This window comes from Carcharodon carcharias, chromosome 22 (genome assembly GCF_017639515.1).
Source record: "Carcharodon carcharias isolate sCarCar2 chromosome 22, sCarCar2.pri, whole genome shotgun sequence".
In the NCBI taxonomy this organism is placed as follows: domain Eukaryota; kingdom Metazoa; phylum Chordata; class Chondrichthyes; order Lamniformes; family Lamnidae; genus Carcharodon; species Carcharodon carcharias.
Genome location: NC_054488.1, coordinates 56,251,437 through 56,263,861, shown reverse-complemented (window position 1 = coordinate 56,263,861; position 12,425 = coordinate 56,251,437). Strand labels below are relative to the sequence as shown.

The window sequence follows — 12,425 nt, the reverse complement described above, 5'->3', positions numbered from 1 at the left end:
ACCTTTACTTGTCGTATTTCCACTTCTTTTGGCTTTGCACTATGAACCCTTTTGTAATTGAAGTCTCTCCTGCCCTTCACTCTATCACAAACGATCAATTTTATTGTTTCTTCCGCCTTTCGCTTAAAATCTATGACATTTCTAACTTTCCCCCGGTCCTGATGAAGGGTCATTAACCTGAAATGTTAACTCTCGAGTGGCGGAGAGGGGAGGTGGGGGGGGGGGGGGGAGTGGAGATGCCCTCTGACGTCACGTCATTCCATTCCCTCGGAAAGGCGCCAAAACGGCTCATTATGAATGACCCGCCCGCTCCTCACTTTCCGGCATCTTTCCGTTCGCTCATTGGTCGAGTACGATCATGGCGTCGGCGATGACGAGTTCGTTTGTGACGCTTGGGGCTGGGGCGGGCGGCGCAGGCGCAGTGGGCATTGTGCCCCCCCCCCCCCACCCCACCCCCCCCTCCCCTTTCTCCACCGGCCGCCCGTTCTGTCCTTAAAGCCGCCATTACCGTCTGTATAACGTGTGGGCGCCGCGGGCTGAGAGATAAAAGACACAGACGCGAAAAGAAAAAAAAAAAACCGCCGCAACGAACGGTCACTTTTTTTTGGGGGGGAAAAAAAAAGCTTTTTTTTTCTCCCCTCTGACAAATTTGAAGAATCAAATCTTTTTGTTTTGGCTCGTCTATTGGGAGAGAGAGAAAGAGGAAAAAAAAACCTCCCGTCGTGAGAGAAGCTGTCTGGAGGAAGGAGAGAAAAGTTTTTTTTTTAAAAAAAAAATAAATTTTTTAAAAATTCCGAGAGGAAAATGGGCGACAAACTCGACATGTCCCTGGACGACATCATCAAACTCAACCGGCAGAAAAGCCCGGGCGGCCGCGGCGGCCGAGGCGGCGGCGGCCGGGGTGGAGGAGGTGGTGGAGGTGGAGGTGGAGGTGGCGGCGGGATGGGCCGGGGAGCAGGCCGAGGCGGCCTAGCCGGTCGAGGAGCAGCGGGAGGCCGCGGTGGCGGTGGAGCTGGGGCGGGGGGCCTGGCTGTAGGCCTCATGCGCAACAGACAGAGTGCAATCCGAGGAAGAAACCGACCGGCTCCGTACAGCAGGGTAGGAAGCGACCGCGGTTTAAAAAAAAAAAATGATAGAAAAATGTATTACGTTTAAAATCCAGAAAGAAAGAAAGAAAGAGAAAAAAAAATCATTGTAGGGTTTTTTTTTTTGTTTTTTTTCCCCCCTTTTTATTTGGAAGTGATTTTATTTTTCGGTTTTAAATTTTGAACCTTGACGGAGAGCGGCGCCATGTTGTAGCCGTTATAAACCCGATTTTTTAAAAAGAAACCCCCCCCCCCCTTCAAAAGAAAAGATCTTAGTTTTTTTTTTGTTTTTGGTTAGCTCGTTTAATTTTAAAACCAATTCTCCCTCCTCCCCGTGGGGGGGGGGGGGGGCGCCTCGAGTTTCGACACCGGGGGAAATGGAAGAAAAGGGATGAGGAAAGATTTCACGCTTGTTGGACCGAGTCTCTTGCAAGGATCGGACGGAGGAGAGTCGGGCGAGGATGGAGGAAGAAGTGGAAGCGGTTTCTTAATTTATTTATTTTTTTTATTTTTTATTTAAAAAAAAAAAATGGTTTTGTTCCTGGCTCCCGAGCTGCCCTGACCCCGCCGGGGGTGGGTGGTGGTGGTGGTGGTGGTGGAGGATGGTGGGGGGGAGAACCGAATCCGCTGCTGCCATTCTTCTGGAGCTAAAATGGCGGCCCGACCGGGCACAAAGATGTCGCCGGCGTGGGATCAGCTATTCGGCAACACCAGCATTGCTCACTTTTTTTATATATGCTTCTATCATGAAGGAATTTACAAATGATTTAAACCCCCCCCCCCCCCCCCCCCTCATTGTCGCCAATCTGCAAGGACATCTTAAAAAGAGCCGCTTTTCGTTAAGGCTCCAGTGGTTCAAGTTGTACTGTGCTTCTCAACGGCAACTTCACGCTTTTTATACTTCAAAATCGCCTGAATTGAACAGAACTGCAGCAAACTACTTCTCAATGGACCTGTATGAACATTTTGACTCAAAAGTGCATCTCAAATGAACATTCGCTCCAAATGAACATTCGCTCCAAATGAACATTCGCTTCAAATGAACATTCACTCGTTGGTGTCCTGACAAGTGGTGGACATTTTTTTTAATCCATACTATTGAAAGGAGCTTAGTCAATGCAAAATGCTCCTATATGGACTGTTGCGCTGCTAAGATTTGTGGAGAAATGGAATGCATCCCGCTTGGAAGAGATGGAGGCGTTGCAGCTGTTCCCGCTGGAGGAGAAGCTACCAGCAGCTGAGGAGAATTTCAGACCAAAGTATCTGGCTAGTGGCTATTAAAAGGAATCCAGGCTTTAGTTCGAGATGTGCTGTGGAAACAGTGGTAGGATAACAAATAAGTGAATTTATTTCTCACCAAGTAAACAGTTGCATCCGATTCTGTGCTTTAATTTTCATTTAGCTTTGTGTATGCAGGAGCTCTTTACATGTTACTAATTTAGTGAACTGAGTGGAAACAATGTAATTAGCTACCCAATACATTCACTTCATGCGTCATTGTGTTAAGTAGCTAATCCATTTCAGGTAAGGTCCGTGTCCTTATTTTGTAATGAAACTTCCCAAAACACTCAATTGATGAATCTTGCCTACATGTATTCTTCATTTTAAATGTGGGGTTGGGGGGTGGGTGGTGGAGAGATAGGTAGGTGGACATGTGAATTAACCAATGTTTGGGGTAACAAAATGTAGGAAGTCAGCGAGGTGTGTATCTCTTTTTTCTTATAGCCGAAACAACTCCCAGACAAGTGGCAGCATGACCTTTTTGACAGTGGTTTTGGAGCTAGCGGTGGGGTTGAAACTGGCGGGAAACTCTTGGTGTCGAACTTAGACTTTGGTGTGTCTGATGCGGATATTCAGGTAAGTGAAATGCAGGATATTGGGCCTTTGTTTTGCCTGCTGGTTCTGAGTTGTGGTTTGGAAATGTTGTTTGGGTATTTCTAGTTTTGGGTAGGATTGAGCTTTGTTTGGTACTGCTATTTATCAGCCTACACAATCACAACTGTACAGCACAGCAAGCCTTTTAGTCCCGTTGAATCTACTGGCTTTTTCAAAGTAACCCAGTTAGTCTTAATGTTCTATTTTCCCATATCCTTCAAGTATTTACCTGATTCTCTTTAGATGGCTACTTCTAGACAGGCAGTGGATTCCAATTCCTAACCGCCCTTGTTAAAAGTTGGTTCTTTGCCAATCGCCTTCAAACTGGATCAATAACCAGAGGACATTTAGTCATTGAAAACAGTTTCTCAACTGTCTCTAAATGCTTCATGATTTTAAACTCCTCTATCATATCCCCTTTGGCCTTTGTGTGAATCCAGCTTCTCCAATCTATATAATTGTAATCCTTTATCCCTGGGACCATCTTGTCAATCTCACTGTACTCTTTGCTCTCAGCTGGTTTTGAACCAGAGTTCTATATAGTTTTACCACAATTTCCTCAATTTTATACACTGTTTACATAAAGCCCAGGGTCCCATTTGCTTAACTGCTTTGTCAACCTGTCCTTCCACCATCAAAGGTTTGTTCACAAGTAGTCTCAAATCTCTCTTGCACCTACTTTTAAAATTGTCATTTTAGATTGTATTGCCTTTGTTTGATAGGAAGAGACAAAGACATTACCAATGGAAGTTGTGATAAACTTATATAAAACTTTTTTAAAAAAAAACACTGCTGGAAAGTCCATATGACCCTTCAGAAGGGTCTGAAAGAAGGGTCATACGGACTCAAAATGTTAACTGTTTCTCTCTCCACAGATGCTGCCAGACCTGAGTTTTTCCAGCGTTTTCTGCTTTTTGATTTCCAGCACCTGCAGTATTTTGCATTTATTATTATACTGGTGTGTTTCTCCTACTTTACTGCATTGAATTTCATCTACCATGTATCAGTCCATTCCTCCAGCTTGTCTATGTCCCTCTGAGCTCTTTTGCTGTCTGCAAATTATACTTCTAAGTTTCGAGTCACTTGCAGACTTAGAATTGTCATTTACTGCCAAGTCTGGGTTATGTGTTATCAAAAACTGCAGTGGGCTTAGTACTGAGTTCTAGGCACCTCCACTGTATATATCTCATGTCACTTAAACAGCCATTCACCACAACTGTTTCCTATACATCAGCCAATTTTGTATCCATGCTGCTAATACCCCTTTTATCCCATGAGCTTCCATTTTATAACATACCTAGTATATGCTACTTTTACCAGATGTCAGTTGAAGAATAGAGTTAAGTGAACAAGTGCCCTTTACATTGACAATATACACCTTCGTTTGACTTATAGTGACTGTTCAATTTAAGCACAAAAACCCCCTGTTTGTTCCTGATATTGCTAGAATAGTATTTCTAACAAGTGTGATGTCTTCAATGCATTGTAATGGAAATAGTTTAAATGTTGACTGTTATTTACTGTTGTTCATCCTCCCTTCATGTGTGCTCTGCCCAAATGCAGGACCTTGGCTTATTGCTTCATTGCTGTGTTTTTTTTGGCAGTTTTTGTCAGCGGTTGTTTGCCATTGCCTTCCACTCTCTGAGGCAGGGCAAGGAGGCTGGTCCCCAAATCTACCTGAGCTGCAATGGGAATCTAACTCGTGCTGCTGACACTATTCTGAACTACATGCTAGCGGACCAAGCTAACCAACCCCCTATTTACTGTTACCGCATGCGCATCTTTTACCTCCAGAATGCATGAGACAGTTTAGAGAATTTGGTAGAATCAGAGACTGTTAAGTCTTAGATTGATTAAATTTGCAGCAGCACAATGATGGCCCTTGCTTTAGGAGTAATAAAAGCTATTGGGTATTTGACCATGCAGCTAAATGTCTGAAGTAAAAATTACTGGAGCATAACCTACCACCAATTTTTGAAGTTGCAGGCCAAACCCCAAAATGTTTTTCTGGTCGGCATCCTGTATTCCATTATGCATAAACTTAGGGTAATCCAAACTGACCATGTTCCCACCTGTCCAGTTTGCACATCACTATGCTCACTGACCTACATTTGGCTCCTAATTGAGTATATCCCCATTCTTAAAATTCTCATCTCTTGTTTCCAAATCCCTCTGGCTTTGCCCCTCCAGCCCCACAACCCTCCAAGATCTGTTCTTCCAATTTTGGCCTCTTATGTATCCCTGATTTTAATTTCTCCCCCATTGGTGGTCATTAGCTCTGGAATTTCCTTAAACCTCTCTAAAAGACTCCTCGATTTTGGTCATTTGCCTTAATTTCAACTTGTGACTTGGTGTCAGACCTTGTTAATGCTCCTCTGAAGTGCTTTGGGGTATTTTTGCTGCCTTAAGGGCATTCTGTAAATTTAAGCTGTTGCATGCAGCATGAACAGCTAAAATGACGAGTATCAAAGATCCTTCACCTCCTTGCGTTATTTCCTTTTATATTGTGCTACTTGTCAGCATTTTCTCTTTCCAGGGAAAGAGATTGTTACAGGAATTTTGTCCCTTAAATAGGATTGTTTGACAGCATCTGTTCACATTTAGTCCGTTTATTTTTCTATAGTTAAACTAATTGCCTGTTGACACTTCCCAATCATCCCTTTGAGGGCCAACCCAACATTCCATTGTCAATGGAAAGCAAGCAAACCTGTTCTGAACCTCTTGGCATTCAAATTCTTGTTGGAAATGTTTGAAGAAGTTTTAAAACCATGATTTCTGTTTCTTGTGCTTTATGGGTTACCTAAATGCCATGACCTGTTTCTAAATTGTAAAAATGAAATGTAGCCACAAATGGCATTAAATACGAAATACACTGAAAGCCCATATCAAGGATTGGGATAAAAGCAGAAAACTGCGGATGCTGGAAATCCAAAACAAAAAACAGAAACTGAAATACCTGGAAAAACTCAGCAGGTCTGGCAGCATCGGCGGAGAAGAGCACAGTTGATGTTTCGAGTCCTCGTGACCCTTCAACAGAACTGGATTGGGAGTTCAGTGGAATAAACTCCTTTGCCTTGTCAATGTCTCTTCCAGAGGTAAGTTGTTGGGTCTGCTCATTTAAATCCCTTGGAACTATATGCTGTTTTTGATTTTTCAGGAACTTTTTGCTGAGTTTGGGACACTGAAGAAAGCTGCCGTACATTATGATAGATCGGGTCGCAGCCTGGGGACAGCAGATGTACACTTTGAGCGAAAAGCAGATGCTCTGAAGGCAATGAAGCAGTATAATGGAGTTCCCTTAGATGGTAATTTATTCTTGTATGGTAGAATGTTTGAATTGAATAAAATGAGATTGCAGCACCTCTTTTAGTAAAGTTGGCTCCAGTTTAAAATCATTAGCTTAACAGTTACAGATCCTGAGAGCAACTTTGTTGCTTTACGCAAAGTAAAATTGACAGATCTATGCTGAAAGCACAGTGATATAACTAGTTGAATGTTATAACAATAACAAACATTAATAAAATTTAAAGTGCAGCACCAGTTTTACTTTCTAATTATTCAGTTGATTTAAGTCTTTTGTCTTCTAACACCAGGTCCCTCTTAAATAAGTACATGTTTTCTGGATCCCACTCTCTTATTTTAAGTTGCAAATTTCTGATTGACACTGTTCAATCCTTGCCTCAAGTTGCCTTGTATTTTAATTACTGTATCTGTGGGAACTTAAAGTTGAGGTGGTAGACATCCAAATTGCTATCAATAGTTGGAGTTGCCTCCCTAATTGGAGGAAACGTGGGCTGCCTGATGCCACCATTTTTGCCTTGGCTTGGCAGCTGAGGGCTGGAGTTGAACATGTTGAATTTTTTGTGCCTCTTAAGCAGCTACCTTTGATCTATGAAGCCAGTGGGAGCTGCTGTGGGTCATGAGTTTGTTAATGCCCTGGGCTGCTTCATCAAAGGTGGATGGGAATTTCTCTGGCCCAGAAGTAGTGTAGCCAGGACCACTGAGCAGTGACTGAGCAATTGGTTAGTTTTTAAATTTTAGAAGTAACATCTGTTCATTAGTTCAAAGCGTAATGTGATTGGTTTATATTGGAGTGTGTGTGTATTGACTGCTGCTATCCATAAATTATGGAGATCTACAGGGCTAACCAGAATAACTCCAAATGTATGAAAGGAAGCTTTGATAACTGGCTTTGCTCAACAATTGAACTGTAGCAGGTTGTTTTAGTGGCTTCAATGGGGGAGGGGGGGTTGCTGTAAAATGCTTCTGATATATAAAGCGACAAACCACTTCAAAATATAGCAAATTAATGACAGATTTCATACCTCAAACTCTCCTCCCTCTTGAGGTCAATAGAGCAAGTGGATTTTGTTCAGTTTCCCCTGACCAGAATCATAGCTTCTGTTGCTGCCATCTACAGTATGCCTGAAATATGATTTCCCTATTACAAGCAAAAACATGACTCTATTTGCAGGGAGTCTGTATTTGAATTATCTGTAAATAAGTCGTACTGCTTTGGTACACAATGTGCTTTACTGTTGGAATTGCCAACTAACACTTTTCTTTCTACTTGTGGGGGGAAAGGGCGACCAATGAACATTCAACTGGTTACCTCACAGATTGATGCCCAAAGAAGACCACTTGTCGGGTGAGTATTTTTCCCCCTCTTTTCAGATTTATCTTGCAGCATTTTGACGTTTGATACTTAAGATGAGTTGAGATTTTTGTGGGAAAGGCACACTGATTTACTGACTAGTCACTCCTTTTGGAGTGATAATCTTTCCCATGACCACACCTTTCCTTTTATAATTGTAGTGGAAACCGAGGATTAAACCGAACCCGAGGTAGTGCGTTCGGGGGTGGAAACAGACGATCCAGAGGCGGCAACAGAGGTGGAAGAGGTGGTCGGGGTGGAAGGAATCCAAGGCAGCAGCTTTCAGCAGAAGAGCTGGATGCCCAACTGGATGCTTATAATGCCAGGGTGAGTCTGGTGGTGTTTGTCTTCACTGTTTGGTTAAAGCAGCCTTTATGGGATTTTAAAACTATTTCATTGCATCTTCTGTTAATATCATGAATAATTCATTAAGGCATTAGTGTGATTTCAATCTGTCCCTGAGAGTTCATAGTGTATTATGTTTATGCTGTATATATCTACTTAGGAAAAAATTAAAGTGACTTAATGATGGCTACTATGCTAATCAATTGAAGTTTAAACTCAGCCTTACTGACAAGCTCCCAGAATTTGTTTCTTGGTCTGCGCATCTCGGGGTGGCAATAGGAGTGCTGCTGTTGGGTTCTGTCCTATTTACAGGAGGAGCAGAAGCCAAATTGCTAGGATTCGGTGGAAATTATTTTATTTGGTTGATCTCTTAAAAGAGGAAAGCACTGTTGAAGATGGACTGGCAGTTAGGGGAAGCAAATGTATTGCCTCTAGGGACAGGGAATTTGAAGGAAAGGCCTTCAGCTCTTATATTTGAGAATGCAGAAGTGGGGGTTTGACTTCCAAGTGGCAGTGATGGGATGGTTATAATTGGCTGAGTGGGCTCTTACAAAATCAGCCATGACTATTGAATGGCAGAGCAACCTTGAAGAGCTCTATGATCTAATCAAAAAGTAGTTGGATAGGGCTTTGTCAGTAATAGAAACCTCAGGTAGAAAGACCACATGTAGCATGATTGTATAAGTAAGGTAAGTTTATAATGAAGGCTCTAGGTGACAGCTGGTTGAGAGTTGAATGAATAGTACAAGATGGCGAGGAACGTATAGCTAGGTAAACCAATATAGATGAAGGGGCAAAAGATCTTGGTTTTGGTCAAATCCATGATATTGGTGGATTCATTCAAGATTAGATCATAGGTGATGAGCAGTTTGTTCCTGGAGCAGCCATTTTGTAGTGGAACCTGTACTTGTAGGAAGAAATAAAGGATAGGCTGAAGTTAAAGAAAGTTGTATCTCGTGCAGGATATACAGTGGAGTAAGGCTGGTGCAATTTGGTGACAACCCAGTGTCTGGCCTCCAAGTAGGTTTTGAGTAGCTCAGAGTATTGGCAGATGAAATAGATTTGTATGGGTGAATGTGACTCATCGGTGAGAAGGAGTGACTGAAATTGAGTTGGTATATGAAAATGAAGTTAGATTAAGCCTGCTTTGCAGAACACCTTCGGTCTGTTTGCAAGCATTACCCAGACCTCCCTGTCGCTTGCCATTTCAACACTCCACCCTGCTCTCATGCCCACATGTCCGTCCTTGGCCTGCTGCATTGTTCCAGTGAAGTTCATCCCAAACTGGAGGAACAGCACCTCATCTTCCGACTAGACACTTTACAGCCTTCCGGACTGAATTTTAGATAATGAACTCTCTCCTCCATCCCCACCCCCTTTCCGATTTCCCCCTTTTTTTTTTACAATAATTTATATAGATTTTTCTTTTCCCACTTTTTAAATGTATTTCCACCCATTGTTTTATCTCTACCTTCCAACCTTTTTTGATTCCTCCCACCCCACCCTCACTAGGGCTCTCTGTACCTTGATAAAAGCAAAAAACTGCGGATGCTGGAAATATAAAACAAAAACAAAAATACCTGGAAAAACTCAGCAGGTCTGGCAGCATCTGCGGAGAGGAGCACAGTTAACGTTTTGAGTCTGTATGACTCTTCAACAGAACTAAGTAAAAATAGAATAGAGGTGAAATATAAGCTGGTTTAAGGGGGGGTGGGACAAGTAGAGCTGGATAGAGGGCCAGTGATAGGTGGAGATAACCAAAAGATGTCACAGACAAAAGGACAAAGAGGTGTTGAAGGTGGTGCTATTATCTGAGGAATGTGCTAATTAAGGGTCCAAAACAAAACAACTATCTGTACCTTGCTTGTCCTGCTTTCTACCATTAATTAGCACATTCCTTAGATAATTTCAACACCTTTGTCCTTTTGTCTGAGACATCTTTTGATTATCTCCACTGATCACTGGCCCTCTATCCAGCTCTACTTGTCCCCATCCCCCCCTTAAAGCAATTATATTTCTCTTCTATTTTTACTGAGTTCTATTGAAGGGTCATTTGGACTCAATGTTAACTGTGCTTCTCTCTGCAAATGTTGCCAGACCTACTGAGTTTCTGCAGGTATTTTTGTTTTTATTTTGGATTTCCAGCATCCATAGTTTTTTGCTTTTCTTAGATTAAGCAGCAGTCATGTAACTGGCCTAATAAGGCAACCATGGATCCAAGTAGGCAGAAGTTGAATTTAATGTTAATTATAGCCTTCCTTTAGTGTTATAAATAAAATAAAAGTCCATTTGTAAGGAAACTGAGAAAGGCAATGTCCAAATGGGGCAGTTGAGAGCATCTATCAACCAGTTGGGAAGAACTGGCCTGCTTGGGGGCCAAAGCAGAGCTGGTTGAGGCATTGTACTGGTTTGTGAGGACACTTGGCCTTTATATTCACTTAATCTGTTGCCACTGTTCTGACTTAATATTTTGGAGGAAACTGTCTGTGATTTACTGCAGGCTGTTGGTTCTGTATGGATCTAGCACAATCTGCCTAAAAGCTGCATTTAATTTCTAGTTGTTTAAAATCTTAATGCTGATTCATATGCTGACATTTAACATTGGTCTGTTTCTTTTTTTGCAGATGGACACAAGTTAAGTGACCTTGAAATTGACTCATCAGTGGTTGACTTTTTTTTCCTTGTGGGAGGGACACGAACAATGTAGTCTAGTAACTCCATGAAATAGGTTTTTAAATATATGTAACTTTTTAAGTCACAGTCCTGTTTTGTACTGAATGTTTTCATTTTGGGATACGTTTTACTGGTTGCATGTCTTCATGGGAGGATGGACTTGCCCCGCCAGACCATGAAATAAATGCGCACTGTTAACTGAATGTATCTGGCTTTCTTGTCTCATTGTGCAACTTTGGAGGGCTATATATAACTTGAGGTCACCTGTAACAGCACAGCGTAAAACACGTCTATGTAAGATATTGAATGTTATACATTGTGATAAATGGAAATTAGGTAAAGATGCAAGGTGCGATGACTTGGAGTCAGTTTGTCCAATTAATACCAAATATACCAGTGGAGTGTAGATGTGTTGGAACCAGTTGGTTGAACTGAATTGGAATTATAACTTGTCAAGAGCATTAATATTCAAGTATAAAAGTAACTTGGATATAAAAGTACATTGGTCACACTTGTTTCAAAAAGACCCTGAAGCTTCTAACCTGAATGCTGCAATCTGCCAAATTATTTGACACTTGCATGTTAGCAGATTTTGCAGCAGAAAAAGCTTGCTCAAATGTATAATTACAAAATAAGCAGAGGTAATACTCCTAGGGTTTTCATCATCGGTATGTAGGTGTTTCTGTATGAAGTTGTCAATACCTATCTTTTTTTAAATGTCATAATCCTTTTTTGGCAAAGAGCTAAAGATTTGTTAAATTGACTGGTTATGTTTTAAGTGTTGGACTTGAACTACAGGAATTTTTTTTTAGAATGCATGGAGTTTCCTGTCGCCTCTACAGTTACATTCCGTGCATTTCTTACTCTCTACATGGCTTGTGTTTAATTGGCTGATCAGCATATTTATGCCACATTGGATAAATTGCAAACTTCTTATTCCTATAATATAGCTAAAAGCATCAACATTTTTTCTAAAAATGCATTGCAGTCTGTCCAATTTGCGTATAAGTAAGTCAGTATTTGGATGTAAGACATCCTCAATATGTTAAGCCGTCAGGAAATTGGGTAGATCCCTCCCCCCAAATGTTTCTATCATTGAACACATTTATTAAATGTTTGTACAAAAGCTGCTGCTAGTGATGTCACTGCACAACATAACTCTGGTTTAGTATTTCCATCAGTTATTGATGTATTTCAGTGTTCCATTGTAATTCTGAAAGATTGCCTGCAGTTACTCATCCTGTTTCACAGTTGAAGCTAATGACTTGGTAATTAACCTTAGTACCTCCCACTTCAGTTGAGATCAGTCATCCATTATTTCACAATCATTAAGGTTGAGTTTGCAGCTTTTAGTAAACTTTTTTGATCCCTTTCCCAAAATATTTGCATATCTAGTTAGCCCCAATTTAATTCAAGCACCTGGCAATGTAAGGGAGTTGAGGTGCTACATTGGCATCATTTTCATTGGGCAATAATTTGTCTGTCAAACACACAGTAAAGGAGTTCTGAAAAGCACAGTATTCAACACACACACTTCCAGAATTTTCTATTTAGAAGGATCAATGGAAGTGAAACTAATCCTTAGTAAATTTGCCAGCTTAGCTTTGTAGAACTAACCAGGATACTTGCTAATGTTAGCTATAAATAAATTGCATTTTAATAAAATCTTAACTGAGTACTGGATTGTTTTTCTGGTAATGCAATTTGTGTGCAACAAATTATTGCATTAAAAATTGTGATAAATGCAGTCAGTGCATGGCAGTAAATGTACAATGTTGCCAGTATAAGACCAC

General features: G+C 41.2%; 1 protein-coding gene across 2 annotated transcripts; it reads left to right on the top strand.

Moving 5' to 3' along the window:
* The first annotated feature begins 460 nt into the window (after window positions 1-460).
* On the top strand, window positions 461-10,835 carry alyref (Aly/REF export factor). Of its 2 annotated transcripts, none has more exons than XM_041216795.1 (6): window positions 461-1,098; window positions 2,811-2,942; window positions 6,118-6,265; window positions 7,545-7,608; window positions 7,776-7,941; window positions 10,584-10,835. In XM_041216795.1, exons 1-6 carry the CDS (start codon window positions 805-807, stop codon window positions 10,596-10,598), a joined length of 819 nt encoding a protein of 272 aa, XP_041072729.1. In that variant the 5' UTR covers window positions 461-804; the 3' UTR covers window positions 10,599-10,835. The 2 variants fall into 2 exon arrangements, with proteins under 2 accessions (XP_041072729.1, XP_041072731.1); XM_041216797.1 differs by lacking the exon at window positions 461-1,098 and adding an exon at window positions 1,921-2,409.
* The last annotated feature ends 1,590 nt before the right edge of the window (window positions 10,836-12,425 follow it).